Source organism: Podarcis liolepis (genome assembly GCF_965112155.1).
Source record: "Podarcis liolepis genome assembly, chromosome: 5".
Classification (NCBI taxonomy): domain Eukaryota; kingdom Metazoa; phylum Chordata; class Lepidosauria; order Squamata; family Lacertidae; genus Podarcis; species Podarcis liolepis.
Genome location: NC_139556.1, coordinates 15,534,875 through 15,562,737, shown reverse-complemented (window position 1 = coordinate 15,562,737; position 27,863 = coordinate 15,534,875). Strand labels below are relative to the sequence as shown.

The 27,863-nt window shown below is 46.2% G+C and overlaps 1 protein-coding gene and 1 long non-coding RNA gene across 3 annotated transcripts; one reads left to right on the top strand and one right to left on the bottom strand.

Annotated features, from left to right (window-relative positions):
* Window positions 1-353: 353 nt before the first annotated feature.
* On the bottom strand, window positions 354-26,283 carry SCD (stearoyl-CoA desaturase). Of its 2 annotated transcripts, XR_014525922.1 has the most exons (7): window positions 25,706-26,076; window positions 18,655-18,931; window positions 11,674-11,804; window positions 10,400-10,605; window positions 9,272-9,504; window positions 2,221-6,052; window positions 354-2,147 (listed from the first exon to the last, which is right to left on the bottom strand). XR_014525922.1 is itself a non-coding variant. In XM_083502800.1 (6 exons), exons 1-6 carry the CDS (start codon window positions 25,730-25,732, stop codon window positions 5,853-5,855), a joined length of 1,074 nt encoding a protein of 357 aa, XP_083358926.1. In that variant the 5' UTR covers window positions 25,733-26,283; the 3' UTR covers window positions 354-5,852. The 2 variants fall into 2 exon arrangements, 1 of the variants encoding a protein (XP_083358926.1); XM_083502800.1 differs by having other exon boundaries at window positions 354-6,052; window positions 25,706-26,283.
* LOC310706704 lies at window positions 6,061-6,726 on the top strand. Its single transcript, XR_014526092.1, has 2 exons — window positions 6,061-6,205; window positions 6,450-6,726. It is a non-coding gene; the product is annotated as an uncharacterized lncRNA (long non-coding RNA).
* Window positions 26,284-27,863: the final 1,580 nt, after the last annotated feature.

Here is a 27,863-nt window from a genome sequence, read left to right as displayed (position 1 = left end):
TTGGCTGCTGGTCCCTTATTTTCAAATCTGTAACTTGACAGCTATGAACCTGGGAGATCTGAGCGTATGGGATTTAGAGGCCGCCTTGACTGGCCAGCAATGCTTTCGCAGCCCTTCTCAGCCTTCAACTATATTAAAAGGAATAAAGGGAGGAAGCATCTCGAGAACAAAGACCCTGTAAGACTCCAGGGCTCTCTCTTTCAAAGGAAATGGTGCCATGAAGTTTGAAAGAGGAAGCCACACCAGCAAGATGGAAATTCATTGCTTCCTCTGTCTGGACGCATGTTAAGGGCAGCTCAGGGCCCTGTAATTCTGAACGTCTCGCAATGTCACCAAGAGATTGCAACAGAAAGTCAAATTCAAAAACCAACCATTTTATTATAAACAAACAAACGAAAACACACCTTCAGATCAGCATAAATCAGACATTCAATTTCATATTAGAAGAAAATTATTATTATTTCTCAGTACATAAAATATGGAAATATTAAATGGAAAAGCAACAAAGGTCCTATGCATATACACATCAGGAGCATAGGAGCGTCGACAATTCACATTGACCTTCACAGTCTCCACTGTTCCGGCATTTGGTTTTCCAGTTTCAAACTCTTTCGCTCGCTGCAATCCGATGGTTTGCTTGTGTAACTGCTCCTTGGATATTGAGGTCCGTTTGACCTCGAGCTAGTTAAGCTGAAGCACTGAGATGAAAGCCAGTTTAGTCCCAAATAGTCAAGAGTGACTTATACCTCAGAACATCGAGTTAAACCACATTAGTACTCCCCTTTTAAAACGGGGGCTTTTGCCCTTTTGCACACCAGCAAATGCAGGCTGAAGAGAAGAAGAAAAACTTGCCCATTGCACTCACAAAGAATCTAACAGTACAATCCTATACAAAATCCGCCGCTCGGGGGGAAAAAGCCCCACTGAATTCAATAGAGCCGCCTCCAAGGTCCTAAGTATAGGATTGTAGTTTAAGTTGCAGTTAAGAAGACAGCCCAGGTTTCCCAATGACTAGGCTGCTGCTCTGACTGCTAGATTGCGTACTCCAATCAACACCCACATAATTCCAGCCCATATCACAAAGGGGAGAGAGAGAGAAAGAGAGAGAGAGGGAGAGGGAGAGGAAGAAAGAGAAGCTAACCAAAGAGGTCACCTTCTAGAGAATGCATCCTAGATAAAATGTGCACCACACAAAAAAAGGAGAAGCAAAAAAAGGCTTTATTTTTAAGTGATCTAACTATTCCTTAACTTAACAGAAGCTTAACCAAGTACATTAAAACAAAAACGCATCTGTGTCCACAATTCAACGCAGATGAATAATTAACATAAAAATAATTTAGCACAGGTGAAAATAAAATACTGCGAAGAGCTCTTGATACTTCCTATGCATGTTCAAGAAAAGCTTAAGGCACATCAAAACACTTGTCCGTTTACCCCCCCCCCCGCAAAGTGTCTGGACCCAAATGGGAACTGTTTGGTTGCTTACGTTTTCATCCCACATCCCAACGTTTTGGATTCGCTAGGCCCGTATCAAGTTTGCAATCTCAACACCTGAGTCGATAGAGCTTGTTTCCTTTTGTGAGAGAGCGCACAGTTCTGATGGCCACAAGGGGAGCATCACTTAGGGAGGCTGTGCGGTGCAGGTGACCCTGCTAGGAGGAGAATTTAGTTCTTTATTTATTACTGGCCCCAGTGTCTTCCAGGTACAAGTTGGAGCAAGGATAAGCCTTCAGAAATCGCACTGACCTAGCACTATGACTGAGGCCACCCAACGACTTGGGATGGCTGCTGTTGGTCATAGCCAAGCTCGTTGAGATGGCCGAACAAAGGCATTCAGGAATGTGAAACGGCGTCCGAACCAATACTGCTATATTCCAAACATCCTATGTCAGATTCAGTGATAATTAGTGACGATGAAAGGGGAAACCCCAGTCTGTGAACTTCTCCTGAACTATTCTCATGAGAGTGATGGCTGCTTAGCCCAGCACTCAACAGGAACCTCAAGTTGCCACTCAGGTTCTGCAGTTTTAGGTGTCTACCAGCATTAGAAACTCAGATATATAAGCTAGGGCCAAATGGCTCCCCTTAAACCAAGGTTACAGTTGCCAAAGCAGAATGTCTAATTGCCATTTGGGGGCAAGACTGCTCTAAAGTCTTATTTTTCAAATGATGGACTGTGATTGATTCTCAGTTAAACATCTGGCTAGTTTAGATGACAACCTCGAGCCAGGTTAAGAACTTTTGAGAACTTAAGGAAGAAAAGTCACTTGAGCCAGGGATGTTCCACAAATCTATCGGCCTGTTCCTACCTCTCTTTCTCAATGGTGACATGGACCATTCATAACGTAAGAATATTCTTCACAACTTTTGAGCAGGGCAGTGGGAAGACAAGCGACAACAATTAACTAGAACATTGTTCACTGCTCCTGCTCAGGCCACACAGAGAAAGCATTTTGGTTCCTGAAATTAGTTCCAATTGTGCCAGTAAAATGTAAGTGGCAGAATTCTACAGGGTGGGGTATTAGTGTGTGAAAACAGTCTAGATCAGCCTTTCTCAACCTGTGGGTCCCCAGATGTCGTTGAACTACAATTCCCATCACCCCTAGCTAACAAGGCCAGAGCTCAGGGATGATGGGAGTTGAAGTCCAGCAATATCTGGGGACCCACAAGTTGAGAGCCACTGGTCTAGCTCCAATGATCCTCAGGCACACACCTCCAGATGGTGGAGATGTCAGGCACCATCTTGACACCCAGGCATCTTCGCTTGGTCTCAAGTGGTCGATAGTCAGGTGCAAAATGTGTGGACTGGTGTGGACTTAATGTCAGGAATACACCCCAAATTCCACGTGTGAAGAGACAGACCCTAGGCGGTCCTCTACAAAACTCTGTTTCCTTCCGCTCCTTTTGCATCTCTCGTGACTTCCCCAAAGACACTCTTTAAGCCAAGGGAGGCAGAGGGGAAATTGAAGTAAAACCTGCTTGAAGTCATAGCCTCTCCACATACCAAACTGGTGAAGCGAAGGCAGGAAACGTCCACAAGGGCTTTTCAACACTTCCTTGTATTGCTCTCTTTAAAAATGATGAAGTGCCTCAGGTGGCAAAACTGGTCTTTAGATAACTATGGGTTGCTACGCTCATAATTTCTCTTGAGGCCAAAAATATAAAAAAATAAGAAATCACCCCTGGTGTCAAGCTGCTTTGGCAGGAATTGCCACTTCCTAATAAAAGGTGATTTGTAAGAAGAGGACTGATGAATCAGACAGACAACAGAGGTCAGCCAGATGTTCCTGGGAAGCTCAGAAACTGGAAGCATTTCCTGGTGAACGACAAGGAGCAGGGTGGCCAAGAAGCTGTCATATTGATGGGAGTTTGAACATTTGGGTCATGGGGAAGGAGACAGGCATGTGCCCTGGTGCTACGGAGGAAGAGAAAGGGGTTGGTTTTGGGGCCCTCACTGTGAAATCCTAACTGGAACAGGGATGCTTTAGCTGAGATTCCTGCATTGCAGGCAGTCGGATGCTATGATTCTAAACAAGCCCCACAGAGTTCAGCCACGCTTACGCCCAAGTCAGCAGGTGTACGATTGCAGACTTTAATCTCAGGAACCGGATTTTGCAATACAGCAGAGAAAAGAACGTCCTCTCCCTAGATCAGGGCCTGCTTTAGATGTACTGTTTGCAATGTGCTTTTCTGTTGAGCTGGATTTATCTTTTTGCTGAGCCTCAGTGCTAACTGATGAGTAATTCAAATGTAAATCAGCTGACAGCTGGGCAGTGCAGAACAATTCAGAGGACAGCTGCTGCAAACTCTGGCATGGCAGGGGATTAGTCAAGATCCTATACACATCCAATCTGAGTAAGCAGAGCTAGCTAGCTAGGCAGTGGGTCGTTGTTCCCTTCCTGGAGAGGAGAATTGGAAACAACTTGCACTACAACTCTGCGTGGAGTCAGAATCAGCTTCTCTCGTACCCTTTCTGCTGATATTTTATATGAATTATCAATAGGTTGCATCTGATCTAACGTTTCACGTTACTTGAAACACAATACATCCCCATTAAGGTGGCTAGATGATAGGAAGGGAAATTTCACTGCAGTGAAACTTCTTGGCATGGCAGAAAGAGGGGCACTAAAGAGGGAAACTAATGCAATACATAAATTAGGGTTGCTTTTGGGGGAAAGTTGTTGAGCTGCTGGGGGGCACGTTTCCAAAACTTGGACATTTTGTCATTCTCACAAAATTCCCCCCAAACACTAATTCTGTCCTTGGAATTCCAGACATATGCCAACCCTACATAAATTCAAAAATTTAACCAACAGCATCTGCCAAACTATCCTCTCCTTAGTGCAGAATGGTTACAGAAGATGTGCTCTTCTTGGCCATGTGACACTCATCACTGCAAATGCCCCCTCCTCTCACCAGTAGCAGATAATCAAATCAAGTGTGTGAATGCTGTAGTCTTTGTCACCCTGTTAGAAATCTGTGTATAATGGATGTGCAAACACCTCCCTCGTTTGAAAGCAGCTTTCCTATGGATTGCAAAAGCGGCCTCTCTCTCTCTCTTCTTTCACAAGCTCTCCTGCAAAGAACCTGTGTAGAAAGCAGTGGCATAGCAGGGGTGGGTGGGCCACGGGGCGGTTGCAAAATTGTTAGGGCGTGCAAAATTTTGACACCTACTGCTGCCCTGGTGCTTCAAGAACAGTATAAAGCTCCCTGAACAGGGAATATACTTCTTTCTTGGCCCTTTGATTTCAGCCCTTAGTTGATCTTTCCAGGGATCAGTGTGTGGACATCAGCTGCCGTATTTTGCAGAATGAAAACGATCTGTTTTTACCTACACCAACAAACACACTGTCCTGCGTCCAAATTGAAATATACTCTTCCAGCACACACACACACACAAAAACCCAACTTGGGTCTGTGACACACCTTTGGTTCAAAGCCCTCCAGTACCTCCAATTTCCTCTTTCCTGTCAGGAAGTGTTGCTTTGGTGCACTCGTTTCCACCCTCAAAACATGCCCATTTCCCCACTCGGAAGCCGTCTGCAGCCAAATCTGTTCCAGAGCCATCCAGCAACCAGCTCCTTTGTGTAGCTTTCCTACATAAGCATCTCATAATCCTGCACAGGCCGCTTGGTTTCTAAACTAGCGCCCGGGTGCAGGAAAAGAGCAGTTTCATGACACTAGAACATGGGCAGAGGTAGAAGAATCACTCGGCTCCAGTTAAGAAAACCAACCCCTAATTCTGGGACTAACCAGCAGGCTTCTTTGCAACCCTTACAAAACGCATCCCCCTTTCGCTTTCCATCCCTGCCCTCTAACCTCTGCAATAGCAAACCCACTCTTTCTACTTTCTCCAGATTTCAGAACCCCTGGCCCAAGGGGTTAGACTCAAGTTTCTCTACAACAACAAGAGATAGGACAAATCTCCCTCCACTCATCAAAGAGCCAGCCTCAAGAACCAGGAAGAGGGGACCCAAACAAGCATAATTGCAAACGGAGTCCCTACATTGGTGAAACTCCGTTGGCTCAGTCCCTCCAATCAGTTGCAGGGAAGTTTGTTGGGTGTTCTACCAGCTTCTAATGAAAGCAAGCGATAGAACACAGGAGAAACAAAAGGAGAGAGAGAGAGAGAGAGAGAGAGAGAGAGAGAGAGAGAGAGAGAGAGAGGTCCCTTGTAAAAGTTACAGGTCTTGAATACATCATTTCAAAACATAGTACTGGAATGGGTTAGAGTCATCACCTTGAGAATCCTGAAAGCATCGCTTTGCAATTAGTAAGCAGAACATTAAACATATGCCCAGGTTATTTGAAAGAGAAGGAAGGGAGGAAAGGAGACGGAGGAGAGCAGAGCTTCAGCCAGTCTTGTGGCTACCATCACCAGTCCGAATTTTCCGGGCCATGATGGCCTCCTTTGACACTCGCTTGCAGTCCGTGGCCAAGCCCAGGTAGCACATAAGATCAATGAAAGCTGTTGTGATGTTCCAGTTCATGCCAAATTCACTGGTTGAGTAATCATAGGGGAAAGTATGGTGGTAGTTGTGGAAACCTTCGCCTGGGGAGAGAGAGAAAGGAGGAGAAATCATAAGCACCCAAGTAGTGTATTTATTTGGGAACTAGATTCTGGAAAGCAGTCGACTCTAGTGAGTAAATTTTAAGTTTCTTTAGTTTGCTTGATGAGTAAAAACAACGTCCTTTATGACCAAGTGTGAGTATGTACAGTGGTACCTCGGGTTAAGTACTTAATTCATTCCGGAGGTCTGTACTTAACCTGAAACTGTTCTTAACCTGAAGCACCACTTTAGCTAATGGGGCCTCCTGCTGCTGCCGCGCCGCCGGAGCCCGATTTCTGTTCTCACCCTGAAGCAAAGTTCTTAACCTGAAGCACTATTTCTGGGTTAGCGGAGTGTGTAACCTGAAGCGTATGTAACTTGAAGCGTATGTAACCCGAGGTACCACTGTATTCAATAAATGTTTGCTGCAGGAAGCCTTTAACTGCTAACTTACTGCTGGAGCTACCATTTGAACTACCATTTCCACTGCCACATTGTTTTGTCCATAATAGTATTTTGATATTAAGCCTAGATTAGCTTCTTGGTGAATGGAAAGGATCCAGAATTGGAGGCACCCCATGCAATTTTTTCTAGAAAAAAAGAGGTGCCGGAGCTCCCTTGTTCTTTTATAATGGACAATGGCGCCCACCTGAGAGTTCCGGAAAGTTCTGGCGGGGGGAAATCCCCAGAGGCCCCCATTATAAGCAATTAATGAAGTAACTTCTGCTCTCTGGCACCAAAAGAATCAGAAGGAAAAGTTGGGTCACGTCACCCTTCTGAGGAATCATGGGACAGCCGTCGCACACAAGAAGGGAGAAACCAGTGGGAGGGGAATGCCGTCAGTGTACGTGGGACAGCAAAAGACAAAGGTAGGCTAGGTGGCCTGAGAATAATTGCAACTTAAAATCAACACAGGGGAGGCAAAGGGATTAAGGATAATAATCTGTGGGGCTTGTTGCATAATCACTGGAACTGCAATAATAAGCTCCCATTGAACGTGCAAAGGAACAATTCGTATGTGGCAAGGAGATAATTACCACAGACATCTTCAGAGAGACCAAACTATGTCAAGTGGGAAATGGCAACGATAAAACTCTCTATAGATGCTGATGGAGACTGAATGAAGGAGAATGTCCTCTTCAGAGTAACTGGTCCCCAGTGTACCACACCAATGGCAGACCCTCCAAGTGTCCCTATTTTCCAGGGACAGTCCCAGATTTACAGGAGCCATCCTGGTTTCTAATGTGATCCCAGAATGTCCTGCTTTTCCTTAGGACATCCCTATTTTCATCAGAGAAATGTTGGGGGGTATGCAATGGCCTCAAATCAACCCACCAAACTGCAGCAAAGTGTTCTGTAGTTTCCTTCCTTAGAAACATAAGGCAGAGAAATGACAGGTTGTTTGGCCCATCTCACTGTGGCGATGCGTTAAGGCTATTTCCAAGGAGTGAACAAGCAGATACGTATAGGGTGATCTACCTACAGTATGTTGTACCACTGGGAACAATTGACCATTTTGCTCCTGAATGTTCAGCGATTAGCACCTCCTACGAAACTTCTGAAGCACAAAATATTGGATCAGTGCATAAGACTGGAGCATTAATTCTAACCCTTTTCGTGACCCTCACACCATATAGGAATAATGCCATTCCAAGTCTAGGAACTTGCTGGAAGCAATATCAATTTATTTCAGGGGCCTTCTAAACTTGCAAGAATTGGATGTTCAGATCAAATTCGGGCATAAGGCAGAATTCCTGTTCATGATGTCTAAATCCACAGAAATCTACTGTGGATCTACTGTCTGATCCACGTTTCAGATTCCTAAAATCGCTTTTCTGCTCCTGCACTAATGAAATAATCCAGTGTGCAGGGGCAGAAATACATTCCAACTCTGTGGCCTCAAGAACCGTTACCCTTTCTCCACAACACTTACCCAAAACTGCAATATTTGCTTTCAGAACAATGCCTCCCAGCTAAATAAAGCAGCATGCAAAACAGGATGACAAACAAACATTTTTTGTGGCAGGTAAAAATGGTCAGTACAATTTTATATACATTGTTTTCCCTGTTCACAATTTGGATTTGTGTGTGTGTGTGTGTGTGTGTGTGTATGCCAGCTACACAAAGTAGGAGAACGTTTTCCTCTAGCCTACCTCTATAAAGTTCCTGTTGGCACTGTATTATTAAAATGGTGTTCTGCCATACTTAAATACTAATAATAGTATCTATTATGGTCTGTAACAAAAGCTGAATCTGGATGACCGTGCACTGCTTTTCACTTAGGCTGCAAAGTCAATGTGAAACAGGTCTCGCCTCAGTTAAAAGGTAGAGAGGCTGGGATCAGAAATTAAACTGAGGTTCACAGAATCCCATCTCAAAGGAGAAGTGAGTTTTAGAGGCGCTGAAATTCTTCTCCGCCTTGGGATTAAAATCTGAGCCAGGAAGAATTCTTTGCTTCTGTGCCTGACTTCCAACATGCCTTCTCACCACTGTCAGGATAACTAAGGTGTTCAGATAAAGGGGAGAAGGATGTTCAGGGGAGGAGATTGCTGCAACAAGGACACCCAGGACAGTGGAGTGGGGAGAGAGAAAACTCTCTCCTAGATTGAAACCGACAAATGGGCAAGGAGTCGGTATTTGTGATATGGGCATATACATTCAGCAAAAAATCTTAGAAGATGGCTGAAGTTGGACAGCTTCTCCTGGGCTCAAAAAATTAAATGTGCACACACACAGCAAATAACTCTGCTTATTTTCAAGCCTGCCAGACATCATTTCACCATCAACTTTCTGAAGCTAGAAGCAGTGCTCCAGTCCATCCACCGGCAAAGGCAAGGAGGGAGATATTTTCCTCCCTCCCCTCTCCATTGTTTGATATCCTGGTAGCATGCTGGAATGAAGGTCTTATGCAGCCCTTGAGAAATATAATTTCCCCATGAGAACCTCTCTAGAGATGGCCTCTTTGAAAAAGTGGTAGAGAAGCCTGTGTGAAAGTCAATGGCAACAGAATGATTTCTCATGAACGAGGAAAGTGAAACAGGATGTGCGCACAGCTGGAAAACCAGGGATGGAAAGCAGGCAAAACTTCCTGCAGATCCGAACATGGGTCAAAAAGAAGGCAAAAGGTGCTTGCTAACCAAAATACACACCAACTGTGGTGGGAGCAAGACGACAACAGACCCTCCCCTCCCCCAAACCCCAACATCTTCCCCTTTACATACCTAGGGCTCCAAGTACGACAAAGTGGTTCTCTCTGGGGTTGATGTTCTTATCATACGGCCGGTTGCCATACATGTGTGCCGCACTGTTCACCAGCCAGGTGGCGTTGAGGATTAAGGCATAGCGGAGGATGGCAGACATGTAGAAGCTGGTGTGAAACGTCTCCCCCCAGAAGTACCAAGGCACAACAGTAGGGAAAATGAAGCACATGATGACCACAGAGGTTTTATAATGCCTGGGAAGAAAGATACATGCATTGAAGTCAACATACTTTGAGCTCTTTGTAGGGGATCACATTAGAATGCCAATGTTTGAAAAAGCTCCATTTCGAGTAAAGGTAAAGGGACCCCTGACCATTAGGTCCAGTCGTGACCGACTCTGGGGTTGCGGCGCTCATCTCGCTTTATTGGCCGAGGGAGCCGGCGTACAGCATGACTAAATTGCAAACCAGAGCAGCGCACAGAAACGCCGCATACCTTCCCGCCGGAGCGGTACCTATTTATCTACTTGCACTTTGACGTGCTTTCGAACTGCTAGGTTGGCAGGAGCAGGGACCGAGCAACGGGAGCTCACCCCGTTGTGGGGATTCGAACCGCCGATCGGCAAGTCCTAGGCTCTGTGGTTTAACCCACAATGCCATCCACGTCCCATTTCAAGTAGGCCCTTGCATTTTCCTGCAAGATTTCACTCTGCACTAAATATTTCCAATTCATGATCAGATTTTTAGCTCGAACCCCCAAGGTGTCAATGGTTCAAACTACAGTGGTACTTTGGTTTTCAAACGTAATCCGTTCCGGGAGTCCATTCGACTCGCGAAATGGTTCAAAAACCAAGGCGCGGCTTCCGATGGGCTGCACTCAATCATAAGCCACGTCAGACATTCGGCTTCTGAAAAACGTTCGCAAACCACTCACTTCTGGGTTTGCGGCATTCAGGAGCCGATTTTTCGGGAGCCAAGCCGTTCGAATACCAAGGTACCACTGTACTGTAAAGGTTGGAAATTTGGAATCTACAGTTCTTCCACTATGAATGCTTATCTGATTTTCAGTTTATGTAAGCAAACAAACAAACAAATCCATTTCCTATCTTCTGGAAAAAGAAAGCAACATCAACGGGAGCCCTTTGCTCACCTCCTTTGGAACATCACAACTTTGTCAGCCTTCAGGTCGGAGAGATCCAGCTTCTTTCCCTTCTCTTTGACATCAGGGTGCTTGCGTACCAGCAGCCAGCCGATATGAGAAAAGAAAAAACCTCGCTTTGCGTTGTGGGGATCAGCATCCGTTTCAGAGTATTTGTGGTGGACACGGTGATCTCTGGCCCACTCATAAATGTCATTCTGGATGAAACACAAAGGCAAACACATTAGTCGTGGTTCGAGCTGGACAACAGTCCTCCGCTTCCACAGCAATACTTTAAGGAACATGGAAGATAAAAAAAACTACTGTACTTCCTTAACTCATTCACCCTGAACGCAATGCTCTAAGAAGCCAGTGTGGTGGTTAAGAGCGAGAGACTCGTAATCTGGTGAACCGGGTTCACGTCTCCGCTCCTCCACATGCAGCTGCTGGGTGACCTTGGGCTAGTCACACTTCTCTGAAGTCTCTCAGCCCCACTCACCTCACAGAGTGTTTGTTGTGGGGGAGGAAGGGAAAGGAGAATGTTTTGGAACATTTTTCGGAAGCCAAACTGATGCGGCTGTCGGCTATTGGTGCCTGCACCAATCAGAAGCTGCACCTTGGTTTTCGAACATTTCGGAAGTCAAATGGACTTCCAAAACAGATTAAGTTTGGCGCTTTTGTTTTTGCTCTTTATTTTGCATTTCTCTTTTTGAGGCTTTTTCGGTTAATTTGTTTTTGTGACTGTGTGGAAGCCAGTTCAGCTACTGATTGATTGATTGCGTGACTGCGGAAATGGATAAAAGCCCCCCATCCAAACAGTGACTATCATCAGTGCAGGTAAGAAAAAAAATACTTCTAATTTTTATCCTCTTCAATACTGTCTTATTCATTTTGCAGTACAGTACATTGATTATTGCTTTCATTTTATGGGTCAATGGTCTCGTTAGATAGTCAAATTTGTGTTAAATTGCTGTTTTGGGGGTTGTTTTTAAAAGTCTGGAACGGATTAATCCATTTTGCATTACTTTCTATGGGAAAGCACGCCTTGGTTTTAGAACGCTTTGGTTTTGGAACGGACTTCCAAAACAGATTAAGTTTGAGAACCAAGGTACCGCTGCACAGAAAAAGGGAAATACTGGGGGAAAGAGAGGGGGGTGAGATACCAATTTTTTTGTACGGAACTCCAAGTTAGCCAAACTGCAGGAGGCATGTAGCCTTGTCTGCTCTCTCCCCATGTATCCATGACTCTGGAATCTGGCCACGTTTAATCATCTCATAATTCTTACCTGGAAAGCCATGGAGTTGATGATCGCCAAGAATATTCGGAGAGGCAGACTGGCTTTGTACGAACGGTGGCTCCAAAGGCGATGTGCTCCGGCTGTGATTCCCAGCCCACTGAAGACGAAGAGAACAAATACTGCGAACAAGAAAAGCGAGGGAGAGAGTGAATTTTGAGTCTCTTGGGCGCAGGAATTTAATCCTAATTGCTTACAATTTTTGTTTAATCTGCAAGAAAGAAGGGCCTTTTTGTTGGCTAGGTTCAATTCTAATCCTTCTAACCTCCTTTGGGGTAGGTTTGCGGGTTTGGCAGAAGGAGATAGGATCTGCCCATGCGATGCCCACCTGGTGGAAACTCTAGCTCATACGGCCCTTAAATGTATGACGATCTCCGCCAACAATTTCTAGACCATCTATGTATTCCAACATGGAAACCAGAGACGGAGGTTATGTGCTTCTTATTACAGGGGAGAGACCAGGAGCTCACCAAGACAGTAGCTAAGTTCCTCTATTTGATTTTTTGTCACTGACGTATGCTAGAGGGACGGGGTGGCGCTGTGGGTTAAACCACAGAGCCTAGGACTTGCTGATCAGAAGGTCGGCGGTTTGAATCCCCGCGACGGGGTGAGCTCCCATTGCTCGCCCCCAGCTCCTGCCAACCTAGCAGTTCGAAAGCACGTCAGAGTTCAAGTAGATAAATAGGTACCACTCCAGCGGGAAGGTAAACAGCGTTTCTGTGCGCTGCTCTGGTTCGCCAGAAGCGGCTTAGTCATGCTGGCCACATGACCCGGAAGCTGTACACCGGCTCCCTCGGCCAGTAAAGTCCAGAGTCGGCCACGACTGGACCTAATGGTAATGGGTCCCTTTACCTTATGCTACGGGATCCTGCCCTTGCTGGAAACCCACAGAGATGAGGCAGATCACTCGCCTCTTCTGCCCCTTGGTGGGTGACTGCGCCGCTGGGGTGGCGACGAGATTGCACTGGCCTATCTATTCTGAATGTATTCTGAATTTTCTTATGTGGTGCCAATAAAGGTTACTTGATTTGACTTGAGAGAGTGAATTGGAAGAAGCCTACTTCAGCGTTATCCCACTGCAACTCACAATACGTAAGTATTGCTAAAAAAAACAAACCAGTAATAAGGACTGGAGGAAATTCAAGGACTATTTGAATAAATATTGTAATATAAAAAAATTAGAAATGACTTGAAAGAAACAAATAGGCCTAGGATTAAATTAAGTTATAATTAAATAAATGGGATTTAGAATGTTAATAAAAGTGAATAAGATGGACTATAATTGGAAATTGTTTTAGTTTAATAATGATATTGGAAAGCTGTTACTTTTAATTACAAGGAAACTCAGAAGGGAGGGATTTGAGGAAGTCAACCAAGATGTTTAAAAGGTTGGATTTGTGAAGAATTAAGTTTGTTGTTATTGTTTATCTGTTTATTGTTCCCCACTTTTTTTCTCTCTTTCTTCTTTTTTCTTTTTCTGTTTTTGCGTATCATTTTGCTTTGTGGTTTGTGTTATCACTGTGGAAAATCTAATTGAAAAATATTTTTTTAAAAAACAACAATAATAATACCCATTTGAAGGAAGAACCTGGAGTTCAATTTGTTAGAGAAACAGAAGGCAAAGAATTGCCATTCAGACAGGTTTCGCCCAACACTGCAAATCTGTGTCTGATCTTTTAGGGCATATCAAGAGATCCACTTCACAAACGCCTGATTTCTTAATTGTTATTATTTTTTGGCATACAGTATTTGTTGCATGAGATCCAGGCAGCTTTGGGCCGGAGACGTCGCATATTTCCAGAACTAAATTATATCTTATTGATAGGGCAAATGCAATTATTTCCCAGCTAGCAAGGCTTTTCATTTGGCGTGTGAGTCATGGGATACTTGTAATATCCCGGTGGGTTAATTGCACAACTCCTGCATGCATCGCAAGTGCAGAGTTTATTAAAAGGAGGCAATAGCAGAAGTTCTAAAAAGATAAGGAGAATCATTAAATGTTTATGGGCAGGTCTAGTGCTGCAAGTCTTGTGGAAGGAGCAGTGGCGTAGCGTGGGTTGTCAGCACCCGGGGCAAGGCAAGTAATTTGCGCCCCCTAACCCGTGGATTTGCGCCCCCTAACCCCCAGATGTTGCGGCCGGTGCGGCCGCCCCCCCTGCACCCCCCACGCTACGCCACTGGGAAGGAGCAACCAAGCCACAGGTTAACCACAAAGCCAGTGCACTACACATAGATAAGTCAAGAACAACAGATTGTAAGCTCTGCTGAGCCAACGAATAGTTTCTCTGTTACTAGATCAGCTCTCCTGTTTCTTTAGCTGCTCACGCGGAAAACAAAATTACTTTTTTAAAAATGTAAATTAAAACGTATAGCCCACCTTTCTAGGAAAAACACACACTGGACATCTTTAAACTGAACAACTTCTTAAAACAACATAAACGGGAAATGGGAAGGGAGAACCAAACAATCAGAAAAGGCAGAAACAGAAGAGCAAAAAGCCAAACTGAGAAAAACAACCTTTTTAAACACCTGCTGAAATAATACAGTTTTTGATGCTTCCTTAAAAGCTGGCAACTAGTGTTTGGGGTGGGGAGAGAAACCATAATTTGTCTGGCAGTGCCAATCCTGATATGGGAATCAATACAAGACAGCAGTTTAGCTTCTGTAAGCAGAGGATGCTCAGAAACCTGATCTCTCTGCTTGCAAAACCTGATCCTCTGCTGCGCATAGGAGTAGACAGCGTGCATAGCTGTCCAAGGGATTATTGTCACTTTGGGCAGAAACAGCCTTACTGCATCGAGTGCTGAAAATTCCCCTGCTTCCTAGAACCCCAGGTGTTAACCCTGCTCTGAATCAAATCACTAATTACAGACCCTCCAAGTGTCCCTATTCTCCAGGGACAGTCCCGGATTTTCAGAAGCCGTCCCTGTTCCTGACTTGATCTCGGAATGTCCTGCTTTTCCTTAGGACACCCCTATTTTCATTGGAGAATTGTTGGGAGGGTATGGTACGATCTCCCTATTTTCACTGGAGAAATATTGGAGGGTATAGAGTTATGTGACCCCCAAGCCAAGGAGATAGGTAACTATACAACCTTTAGAGGATGTCTGAAGGCAGCCCTGCATAGGGAAGTTTTTCAATGTTCAATGTTTTATTATGTTTTTATATGCGTTGGAAGGTGCCCAGAATGACTGGGACAACCCAGTCACATGGGCGTGGTATAAATAATAAAATTAGTAGTAGTAGTATTATGGATTGGTAAAGGCAAAGGTAAAGGGACCCCTGACCGTTAAGTCCGGTCATGGACGATGCTGGGGTTGCGAGGGAGCTGGCGTTTGTCTGCAGACAGCTTCCAGGTCATGTGGCCAGCATGACTAAGCTGCTTCTGGCAAACCAGAGCAGTGCACGGAAATGCCGTTTACCTTCCTGCCGGAGCGGTACCTATTTATCAACTTGCACTGGTGTGTTTTCGGACTGCTAGGTTGGCAGGAGCAGGGACTGAGCAACGGGAACTCACTAAGTGACCAACTAACCGCCAACCTTCCAATTGGCAAGCCCAAGAGGCTCAGTGGTTTAGACCACACCGCCACCTGCATCCCTTATTATATTATCCTATGGAATAGGATGTCCCTATTTTCATCAGAGAAATGTTGGCGGGTATGTGAGAGGGAAAGTCACCTCCCACTGTTTGTAGCAATGATATCGCTGCTAGTCTCCTAGCTTTAAACGATGGCCTTGAAATAATGCTGAAGGATTGTTAACACAGTCAACCTAGAGGGATCAATTGTGAGGACAGACCGTATAACTAGCACATCTGAAACCCAGAAGGCAGTGCTGTTCTCGAAGCACAATGGCTTCTCAGGGGAAATGACCAAAACATTGTCTTTAAAATTGGGCTCCTTGTTCAGAACAAAGGGCCTTTGTGGGGACTCAGCTGATGCCGAATATTTCGGCTTCTATTGTGAAAAATCTGAGTCAGCTGGACCAAAATAAACAACAAGAAACAAAAACAGAACATTTATCCCTTGTTCCTTGTTTCCAGGCCTTTCATTTTGGGCCGCTTTAAGTTCTAAATATGTAACTTGGGGTTGCCTCCCTCTTTTTAAAGAGGGCAGCCCCACAGGTTCACCTGATTAGAAAGTGCAAATTGCCCCATGACAGCCCAATTCCAAACACCCTGGTTGATGACTCCATACAGAGCAGTTTGCAGATCAACTGTGGGTACACTGAGCTCTTGTACTCTGTTATCATTATTGCTGCTGGCGGCGTCAAATCACATTTTAAACATGACAGTATAAAAAAATATCTCCATAGCTTTGTCTATAAAGATCTACATGTACTACAATAAAAAAGAGAAGATAATAAGCAGGGACCGGTTATTATGTACTGGTTATTATATGTACTAATTAATGCCTTGGAGCCAGTCCATTCTGCAGTATGTGAACTGTGAGGTTCTCAGAGTAAATGGGATAAAGTTCTTCCAGTTACCACAAATCAGACATTCATATCTTTCAGAACTCAGGCAATTCAAAGTTGGGTGGCATTTTGTGGTTCATCAGCTGTTCTTTGCAGTGATGCAGCAAGGCAGATATTGGGACGAGGGCAAAAAGGAAGAGGCTATCTTGCCAGTTTCAGAATGTCACCTGATGTCAAATGTGTTTCCTCCCCCCTCCCCCCCCCAAAGGCTTTGTCATTGTGGCTATCAATGGGATTTTATAGCTGCCATTGGTTCAAACTACTGAGCTGAAGTTTATTTGCATTTGAAACATTGGCTGCGTAAGTGGCTGAAATAGATTGTCCTCCTCCTGCATTAAAGGGATGGAATTCCTGGAGTTTCTCCATTGTTATTTGTTTGTTTATGTACTGCATTTAGACTCCACCTTTCTTCAAAGTTTGTTTATGTACTGCATTTAGACTCCACCTTTCTTCAAAGGGCTCAAGGTGAAAGACAGGGTTTTCATCCACCCAATCTGCAACTCCATCTCACCCAGAATACATTTCCCATCTTTTCCATCTGAGATAGGAAGCAGACCAGTGGTCATTCTCACTCATCATTGAGAAGACCTTCAGGGTCATAAACAGGGTTCTCTTCCCCCAATCCTACTTCAAGATGCCAGACATTGATCTTGGGAACTTTTGTATGTTGCATTCCTACAAGGAGCGCATATTTCAGAAGGAGAGAACGTTGAAAATAGCAGCGCTCTCAAATTGAGAGCATGGATGTTTCCCAGAAGGAATGTTAAGAGACACACCCCATAAATATTAGTTTCTCTGAAACTGCCCTTTGAAAGCATGCAACTCTGAGGTGGAGAAGCACCCTTGGCTGGAATTGGCTACGTATCCCTATGAAGTCTAAACAAAGCAGCCTCTCTGCTAAAGCTTTCTAAAGAGCAGAATTTCAAAAGTGATAAAAAGAAGAAACCCCAATGTTCACACTGTAGGGAGGAGAGCATTTATTTTGCTTCCTATGCTGTTTATTCACAAGTCACCCAAGAAGTGGCCATTTTAGAGGCGTATGTGTGTGATAGCTGTCAACTTTTCCCTTTTCTTGTGAGGAATCCTATTCAGAATAAGGGAATTTCCCTTAAAAAAAGGGAAACGTTGACAGCTATGGTGTGTGTCCTTCTGTGGCCTGCATCAGGTGTCGTGGCTGGTCTAATGCCCTCAAGTGGTAGCAAATTGCTATTTTGTGCAAATTTATGGAGGCAAACCACTCTAAAAGTCTTTCTTTGCCCCATTGCTTTCAACAAGCATGGTGAAACGTTTGTTGTTCTAGTGGAAAATAGGATGTCGAAGAGTATTTCACGTTTCTTTTTAAGGAGATGGCATGGATGTCAGGATTTGAGTACAGTGGTACCTCGGGTTACAAACACCTCAGGTTACAAACACTTCAGGTTACAGATTCTGTTAACCCAGAAGTAGTACCTCGGGTTAAGAACTTTACCTCAGGATGAGAACAGAAATCGTGCAACAGAGGCATGGCGGCAGCAGGAGGCCCCATTAGCTAAAGTGGTGCCTCAGGTTAAGAACGGTTTCAGGTTAAGAACAGACCTCTGGAACAAATTAAATTCATAACCAGAGGTACCACTGTATTGGTTTTTGGTTATATCTTCAGTCCACTATTTGTCCATTTAATTAGGAACATATGCATAGCACATGGTCTCTTAGGACAGTTTAGCTGTGCACATGTTCAGCGGAGGGATGGAATCAAAAACAAAACTGCTTGCAATTCTACTGAGAAGGAATAGCCTTCCTGAAAGATTGATAACAGGCTTGCTTTCATGCTGTGCGTTGTATTCAACTAAGTCATCCTCAGAAGTCACTCATCAACAAGATTAACTTTTGCATGTGACGTCGTAATACTTTAAAATTGCAAGCTGCCTTGGGTGTTTTGGCAGACATATAAATGCAATAAGTAAACTTAACAAATGAGGCCAGCTTAGAGTTCAGCGGGAGCACCAGATTGGCTCTGTTGGTGGGTTTGCACCGCGCTGACCTCCCCAATGCTTCTCCTTCTCAGGAAGCAATAGTGACTCATCTGCCATGACCCTAACATAGTAACTCTGGTGAGCTGCCCCCAAGAGGGTTAACCGGCCCAGGTGTATAGGGACTTTAAAAAAAAATGCCTTTGCGCACAAAAAGCAGCTTACTAAATATTTTTTTAGAAGGAAAGGGTGTGCATCTTAATGGCTATGAGGGTATTGGCAATCCAGATGGGCCTGCCTTGAGGAGGGAACTTAAGTGTGTGCTACAATATGCTTTTTAACTAATTAAAAAACAGCAACCACAATGCTTCCCGATGGAGCCTGTTCCTGTGTTCACAGGTGGTAATTAATTCTCCCCAAGGCCCTCTGAGAGCAAGGCTGAACACGGCAATGATGAGAGGCAGATCCCATTGCGCAGGAGGTCAGAAAACAGAGCAAAACAAGCAGGCAATTCCTTCAGAAGGAAATCAACACGTTCTTTGCTTACCCCACACCAAGGTGGCAAACTTCGCTGTAGGGGTGAGCCAGATAGCTGAGTACAGTGCACTTAAATGGAGGAGAGACATGAGAATGATGTTCCTCCAGACGTATCTCTTCTGCGGCTTGGGGCCTTCTTTCTCACGATAGGTCTCGTCGAAAACGTCATCCGTCATCTCTCTGTGAGGTCCGATGTCCTCCTGGGCGGAGTGGACCTTCTCCATGCTAGCTGCCCCATTCTGGGCCACGCGAGCGAAGGCAGTGGTGGTGGAGAAATCTGAGGGGAGCTGGCACGAGGGGCAGAGAAAGGGAAACAAAAACCAAAGTCACAAAGAGAAGAATTGGAATCAAAGCTCTTGTTATGTTAGGCAAATCCACAGGCGGCTAAATGGCTCCTGGGCCCTGAGGCACGTTCAGGCAGAGACGGGCCATGTTGGGAAGCCATTGTTAATTGTGGTTGCTTGTAATTATCATCATTTAAACAAGCTGGCTAGAAACCAAGGTATCGTGGCATACGGCCACTTCTTTTCTACACATAAGCAAGATGGCAGCCTTCATTTAGTGCGGCAGTTCTTTCAGACTAGTGACTGCCATCATACAAGGAAACAGGCCAGCGGTAGCTATTCCCAATCAACCCATTTTGACCTTATGCAACTGTCCCAATAAAGCATCAGGTGATCAATGATATAACCCTCCTTCTCATAAACAACACAAAGCATTTATCTAAATTCCAGATCTTAATTCTTCCTAATTGCTGGCACTTCGATCGAAAGGACACCACATAGATTACTTCACAAGTGACTGCCACACCATCAGAAGGTTTCAAGAAAGGCGACATGACCTGATGAGAGGCTCGGTGGAGAACAGAGGAGATCAGGAGACAGGCTCCAGCCGGGCGCAGCTGGCAGCAGGGAAGTCATTCTCCAAAGCTGCCTCCTCCTCCGGACTGGCAAATAGCACTGAGATCCCGCCCACATGAGAAAATCACAATGCAAGCGGGAGCAGGCACTAACATGGTGCAAAAAGCTACTCTTGAGACCTGCCATATACCGTAGTTTTCGCTCTATAAGACGCACCAGACCACAAGACGCACCTAGTTTTTGGAGGAGGAAAACAAGGAAAAAAATATTCTGAATCTCAGAAGCCAGAACAGCAAGAGGGATCGCTGTGCAGTGAAAGCAGCAATCCCTCTTGCTGTTCTGGCTTCTGGGATAGCTGCGCAGCCTGCATTCGCTCAATAAGACGCACACACATTTCCCCTTACTTTTTAGAAGGGAAAAAGTGAGCCTTATAGAGCAAAAAATACGGTATTAAGCCTCTTCTCACAGCAATGGGTACCCGACCAGGAGCAGTGGCATGAAGCATTTGCCCTATCCCCAGAGGTGCCAGAGCTTACACGAATTTTCCCCTTATTCTCTTAGGATAGCAACAGTGCCCACCAGAGAGGTGCCAGAGCTGAGCTCCGGTGAGCTCTGGCTGGGGGAAAAAAGCCCCGTATATAACAAAGGGTGAGGACAGTAACATTTTCTCATCTTGATTTTCATTCCTGTACAGTAAAGGTTCGCTATCTACGCTAGCATTTGATTGACGTTGGAGTGAGAATGAGTTGAGAAATAAGACTTATTTGATAGTGATTGATATCAATCATATTGATATAGGAATGTATTAGATAAAATGTAAAGAAATATACAATAATAAGAGCGCATTCATTTGTGAAAAATGAATATACAACAGGATAAGACAGGAAGTCTTGTGTGTTGGTATGTATATGATTTGGGGGGTGTTTTTGTTTTTTCTCTTAGTTCTTTCTTTTTTTGTTGTTTCATTTTCTTTCTAGGTACCTATATAAAATTTGTATATAATTTTTGTATACATGTTGGAAATTATACTATAGTAAGTCCTGTAATGTAATATGACAACGTTTACTGTTGCATAAATAAAATGCAAATTCAAAAAATTAATAAATGATTTTCATTCCTGGGATGTCTTGAGTTTCCTGATAGGTCATATTCAAAGAAACCCTGTACCAGATTTCCCCTCTTGATTTCCCCTCCTTTTCCTAACCATGTTTGTTCCTCTTCTAAAGCCTTCACAGCAACTAGAGAAGGGATGGTCAATGTGGTGCCTTCTGCGTGTTTTGAACTCTAAATCCCGTCAGCTCCAGCAGTGGATGATGGGAGCTGTAGTTCAATAACATATCGTGCCCCCTTATGATGACTTTAGCTGGAAGTCACCGTACGGTAGAAAGAAAATGGGCATGTTAAATTAGTCCAGTCAGCATCTGCATTAGATTTGAATTGTTTTTGTATATTAAATTATTGTTTGTTTGTCTATACAGTATATTGAAATCTTCGGCACAGAAGTCAATAACAGTCATCAATGGGGAAATGAAATGATCTGTTTGTTTGCTTTATAAATCATTCACTGGAGGGAAATTCAGAACACTTTGCAGCATTAATATATAAAGGCCACACCAAGAAAGTTGTGGGAAAATGTATTCTTAATTGCCTGCATTAGGATGATAGAAAAGAAAAAGTTTTCAGCTGGCATTTGAAAGGTGAGGCGATCTGCAACATGCATAAAAAGGTAAAATAAAAACAAAATTTAAAAAAGCAAGGCCACACACACATAGAGAGAGCCCAAGGAAAAGATAGATAAGGAGCTGAAATAAAATTGTAAGGATAATTATGTCATGCAAATAATTTAAGAGAATGTCTTCTGTTTGAGGTCTTTATTGCTAACAGCTTTGAGACAGGAAGCGATTCGTAAATGGAAATAAATCAGCCTGGCTTTCTTTAGACTACTCCAGAACAGCTCTACAGAGGTTCCTGTATAGTCTTTTGAACTGGCTGTAATTATGTCTAGTGCCTCTGACCGGTAGGGAGAGACAGAACAATGAAGGCATCAAAGGGGCTGGGACTGGCAGGAGGGCCCCTTCTCCCCCATAAAATCTCTCCACCTCATCACCTCAGCCCAGAACCACAATGACTAATGTGCTCTCCTCACCCTCACCCCACAGCCACCTCCGCCAATCAAAGCAGCTTACACAGACTGTACCAAAATTACACACGAGGAGGACCCAGGAAGGTTGGCTCCTCCTGCTCCTCCTCAGTCCCTGGTTCCAAAAAAATAATACGCCTGCAGTTAATTGCAGTGGCAGGTAAACAAACTGCTTGCCTCTAGCAACCAGGTTTTCTTGCTAGGGATAGAGGCTGAGGGAAGCATTTTGCAGGGGGCTGCAAAAACCTATATGGGTGCTGGGAGGAGTCTCCCCACGGCTTCTGGCTTCTAAACCTGGCCTGGTGAGAGTGATAGCATCAGGACTGGTCCTGTCGTCATGCTTTAATCCCAAAGTTAGGCACGGTTCGGCTCATCCATTTCAGTGAAGCTGCAGGGTGATGAACGCTGTAATCCTGACACCCACTTCCCTGGGAGCAAGCCCTACTGAACCCACTAAGCTTATTTCTGAGAAGAGAGGCGTGGGATGGCGCCCTTACGCAGCCTGGAAGCAACCCTGCTAAGGCAGGGCTATAAGCTGCTTTGAGGGATTTCCCTTTTCTTTTTTTCTAAATATATCCAGAGGATTGGAATATATGCACGATTATATAAATAGGTATGCATTCCTTATTGAAAAATAAAAAGGGCAAAATTACAAGTGCACAGGAGAAACAAGAAATAGTATCCATGTGGAAAACGAAACAGGACAACAACAACAAAAATATATTGCGTACATTGCAAAAAAGGGGAGAAAATTATTATTGTAGTTAATCAGACCTTAACCTAATAAGGTGTTTTTTCTTTTTACAATTAAGCGGCGTGCAAATTTTGTGAAATGAATGACATAAAATAAATACAGTGGTACCTCAGGTTACAAACACCTCGGGTTAAAAACACTTTGGGTTACAAACTCCGCTAACCCAGAAGTAGTACCTCGGGTTAAGAACTTTGCCCCAGGATGAGAACGGAAATTGTGGTGCAAGGCCCAATTAGCGAAAGCGTGCCTCAGGTTAAGAACGGTTTCGGGTTAAGTACAGACCTCCAGAACGAATTGAGTGCATAACCTGAGGTACCACTGTAATATGTTTCTGGTCAGCATCCAGAAATTCTGGTGTCACAGAATCACAGAATTCTGGTGTGATCCATGAAAGGCTTGGGACATAGAAATCTGACACAGCATTGCAGTAGCCAGGCATTAAGATCTTTGAGATGGGCTCTTTTTATCATTGTGACTTTGGAAACCATTCGGTGACACAGGAGAAGGCCTTCCCTGTGGTGGCACCCCAAATGTGGAATACCCTCTAATCTGAGTTATGTTTGGCACTCACTTAAGCTCAGTTACAGCATCAGTTTCTACCAGGCTATTCTGCCAGGCTATTCACTACAAGTTGTTAACTCTGCAGCGCAACAGTTAGCAAATTAGACGCTCTGTGTTTCACAGCGGCTATTATTGTTTTATCTGTTCTTGTTTCACTAACTGAATGATTGCTTCAGTTGCTTTGTGTGGGTGGCTCATGTAATTTGGAGCCTTCAAAAAATCAGGGCTCAAGCTTGCCCAAGTAGGCAGGCTTCCCTGTCACGCCTTAAGAGAGATGCAGGAGAAGCAGGGATGATGTAACAAAGGGGGAGGTGATGCAACAAGGAGTGACAGAAATGTGATGGAAGGGGTAGTGTGCCCCCCCTCCTTGTGCAATGGTAACCACATAAGGGGAATAATAATGTTGATGATGATGATGATGATGATGATGATGATGATGATGATATTTATACACTGCCCATCTGGCTGGGTTTCCCCAGCCACTCTGGACAGCTTCCAGCACATATAAAAACATAATAAATGTCAAACAGGAATGCCAAAGAAAGCTCATTGGGGAAGATCTACCCTTCCATTCCATCTGAGAGTCCAAAGGCTCCCACCTTTTTCTACAAACCAATTAACATTGCTATAGTATCAATGTGATGGTCAGTTGCAAGGGACACAATTTATAGCCCAAGTCAAACACTTCTTAAGTCCCATTCATTCTAATGGAGAATTTAAAAAGATCTAGGCTGCAATCCCGTGTAATGCACACACGGAAGGAAGGAAGGAAGGAAGGAAGGAAGGAAGGAAGGAAGGAAACCCCACTGAACAATGTGAATCAACATTGTTTGATACAGAGAGTCACTGAGATGGTAACTAGGCCTGCAGTCCTAACTACGTCTACAGAGAAGTCAGTACTGTACTGTACTGCAATTGCTTTTAGGGGGTGTGAGATTGCAGTCTAATTTGTTGGAATTGAGGCAACCAGCGTTTTGGAAACAGCTTTGAGCCTCTGGGACACGATGGGCTACTTCTAGCAAGAGAAATGAATAAGGAGCATTACTGCATTGAATATGAAATGAACACTGGAGTCGAGAGTTCTTTTTTACGAGGGTCCTGGAGAATACAGAACGAGTAACACGCTGCCTTTTAACAAACCAGTTTGCATGGAGGAAAATTTTAAAAATAAGCAGCTTTTTGTGTTTCATAGAACTTTTGGTCAAACGTAATTTCTATTAGCAGCAACATTTATTAACAATATTGCCTGAGGGCATGTGAGACCACTACCTAAGGAGGTTTGGCTCCTGCATATCTGAAAGCCAGGGAACCAGATGTGCACTGTAGCAAGTTATGAGTAACATAAAAGCAGTGGCGTAGCATGGGTTGTCAGCACCCGGGGCAAGGCAAGTAATTTGCGCCCCCTAACGTGTGGATTTGTGCCCCCTAACCCTAACCCCCAGATGTTGCGCCCGGTGCGGCCGGCCCCACCTGCACCCCCCACGCTACGCGACTGCATAAAAGATTGGCCACTCCTGCAAGAACACGCTAGTATATTATCGCTTTCTTTCCCTGGCCTTGAGACAACACAGATGCTTAGCTTGTGTAGATCTGTGGCACCTATGCAGTCCCCCCCCATCCGCCAAAGGCTGCCTGCCGTTTTTGACTGGACAGGTATTGTCAGCGGAAGAGGCTTTTGAGCATGACCTGGATGCTCTCTCAAGCATGCTAAAGGCAACTTGGCAGCAGAAACCGCATTCCTAAAGGCCAGGTGGAGTAACCTGCTCATTCTATAATCTTGCTAAAAGCCCTGGCAAGGATACCCTTTTCGCCGAAAGCTCTTCTGCCAAAGAGAAACTAACGTGCAGGTTTCAGTCCGGGGGCGCGCTGCAAAGGAGCTTGCTCGCAAGTAAATGCAAATCGAGACTGCAGCCTGTCATACTCAGAGCTGCAGCTGGGCTGCCAGGACCGCAGTGAGGCATCGGGTGAAAAAGAAGATCCAACCAGTGGCGCAGTCGTGGCTTGGAGAGACTGGGTTCTCTCCCTCTAACGCAGCGCATACGTGTTTACTGCCATGCAAACCCCACTGCCTTTAACAGGGTTTGCTCCCGGGAAAAGGCAAAGAAGGCTGCAGCCGGCAGCTTTCCCCACTGTCTCCATCACAAAGCCGCTGCCAATGGCCCGGCTAGTGACGCCCCCCTGCCTCGCTCCGCGGCGCGCATCGCCAGCGATTGCGCAGCGCCTCCGCCCCCTTGCGCACAGAAGCCGTTGCAAAAACCAGGTCGGGCTGTGGAAGGCCTGGCTGCAGGGGCAAGACCTCGGCGCGGGGCTTGCAATATTCACACCCTCTGGTTTAAGGAGGTGCGCGCAGGGGAAAGACCGGAATGCGTTGGGGTTTTTTTTTAATGGATGTTTTTGCAGGGCCTTTCGACGCGGCCATCAAAGAAGGATAATAACACTAAAGGAAAGGGATGCTGCTCTGGGATGCTGGAGGGGAAGGGAGAAGCAGGCAGGCAGGCAGGAAGGAAGGATGCTGATCCCCGGCTGTTGCCCAGGAAAGGATGCGGACCGGGCTTCCCAAGCCATGGGGTCGGATGGAGAAGGAGCTCTCCACGCACCCCCATCCCGCGGGACAGGCAGCAACGACCTACCAAGGGGGGCGGATGAGTCGTCAGCCGCTCTGGGTTGCCTTGGGCAAGAGAAAGCGACTCACCATTTTTAAAAAAATAAAATAAAAATTATTAAGGAGGAGGAAGCGGCGCCTTACCTCCCCGTGGGCTAGTTGGGCAGGCATCGGAAGAGGGCTTTGTGCTGCTCTTCCTCCGGGGCGATGCTCTCTCGGCGATGCTCTTTCCCGGCTCCGCTAGTGCGCAGCTGTCTCCAAGTCCCCACGCTCCTTTGGCTGCTGTGCGCGCTGGTGCGCAGCTATTTAAGTTGCCCGAGCCCTGAACGCGAGTAACCCCCCAGGAGGTGCCCGGTGTCTCTCTCGCTCTCTGGCCCTTTGTTTGCACGGCGACGATGTCCAGCGGCGCACCACGGGACGATCAGGGTCCGTCCACTCTGCGCAACTCCGCCGAAAAGGATGCCTTGACGGTCCGGTGGCGCTGCTTAAGTGGAGCTCAGCTGGGCGCAGAGGCGAGCAGGAGGCTGGTACCTTGGCACTTGGAGAGAGCCTCCCATTGGTCGCCGGCACTTTGGTGCCACCTCGCTGCGCGCTCCGCATTGGCTGCCCTCAATCTGCTGTTGGACGGCGCCGTTGGCCGCGGAGGGACTCCGTTGCATGCATGGCCCTCGCATGGCCAGCCGGGTGCGCAGCCGGCGCGTCAGCCGGGACTTTCCCCTTAGCAGCTGATGCGCCGCCGGGGAGAGGGAGAGGTTAGGAGGGAAAGGGGGCGTGCGCGCGCGCGCCCGAGAGGCTTACGCCGCTCCCGGAACCGGGAAGGCAATGACCGACAGTGACCTCCGCCGGCAAAGTGGGTCACGAGGTCCTCCCTTCTGTGGGGCGGTGCAGACCCCGAGCCCGCTCCCCACGGGTTTGGAGCTTACCGGCGCAGCCCAGCGAGGCGTTGGCAAGCAGGCGCCGGGGTCCGCAGCCCTTGGCGCGTTGGAAGTGCCCTGCCCAGGCGTGCCAACTTGAATATGTATAATATGGGTTGGGAGGCAGCAGTGGCGTAGCGTGGGGGGTGCAGGGGGGGGGCCGGCCGCACCGGGGCAACATCTGGGGGTTAGGGTTAGGGGGCGCAAATCCACGGGTTAGGGGGCGCAAATCCACGGGTTAGGGGGCGCAAATCCACGGGTTAGGGGGCGCAAATTACTTGCCTTGCCCCGGGTGCTGACAACCCACGCTACGCCACTGGGAGGCAGGCAAGCCCTGTCCCGCATCAATCACAAGACGTGGTGCGCACCATTTGAATATCCATCAGGGGTCATGTTGGGGGGCAGGCTTTTGTTGGAGCGGGGAGAATCTCAGATTTGTCTTGATTGGGAGGGGGCAACTGCCCCCATAACGCCCCCCCCCCGGTGTAGCAAGGGGGGGCAGAACCTCAGTTACTTAAGTATTTTTATTTTATTGCCTACACCCATGTCAGGAGGGCCAACTTGAATAAAATACTGGAGAACCAGGAAAGCCCCCCCACACATAATCAGTCACATGACACAGCACACACACACCGTTTGAATGGCAATGCCCATATTGCAGCCCCCCCCCAAAATATTTTATGGCGGAGGAGGGACATTGTCCGCTAGGAGTTAGGCTGGCAGTATGTTCTAAAAATGGGAATCGCCAAGAAACGTCCAAAAATCTTAACACACTCCTGTACTGTATGGGCTCTGAAATGAAGCCAGTGAAATCTTTTTGCCTGGGCAGAAGGATGCAATTCCGGTGGTTGCCACACATTGAAGCTGAGCAATTGGTCCAAAGGGGCTTCTGTGTGTCCCTCGCAGTAGCCTTTCCTTGCTGCTGTTATGGAGGGGAATTTAGAAACACGCAGACTTTTCACCCAGCCCTATTTCTGAAGCCACTTCTCTCTTTTGCAGCCCCACCTTGAACCCCTCATTTTACCCTCCACGACCATGCCTCCCCCCTCCTTTGGGGCAAGCCCCCTTGTACACAGACCGCCTCCACGGAGGCTGCTGCGGTCTTCCTCCACCCAAACATTGCAATGACTCAGTATGTTGTTTGTTCCAAGGGGACAGCTGGGCGGTGAGGCCCATAGAGCAGGAGGGGTGGGCAGGGGAGGCAGAATCAGTAAGTACAGAGGGGACCCCCGAGGCTGAAAGGACACCGGAACCAGAGCCGCGACCGAGCGGGCCAGTTGCGCCAGATTAACAGCCCCATCACAGCCAGCAGCCTCGGAACACGAGCCAGAACCCGAACCCCTGACCAGGGAACACGCCAGGCCGCAAAGCATACGTAAGCGGGCGGC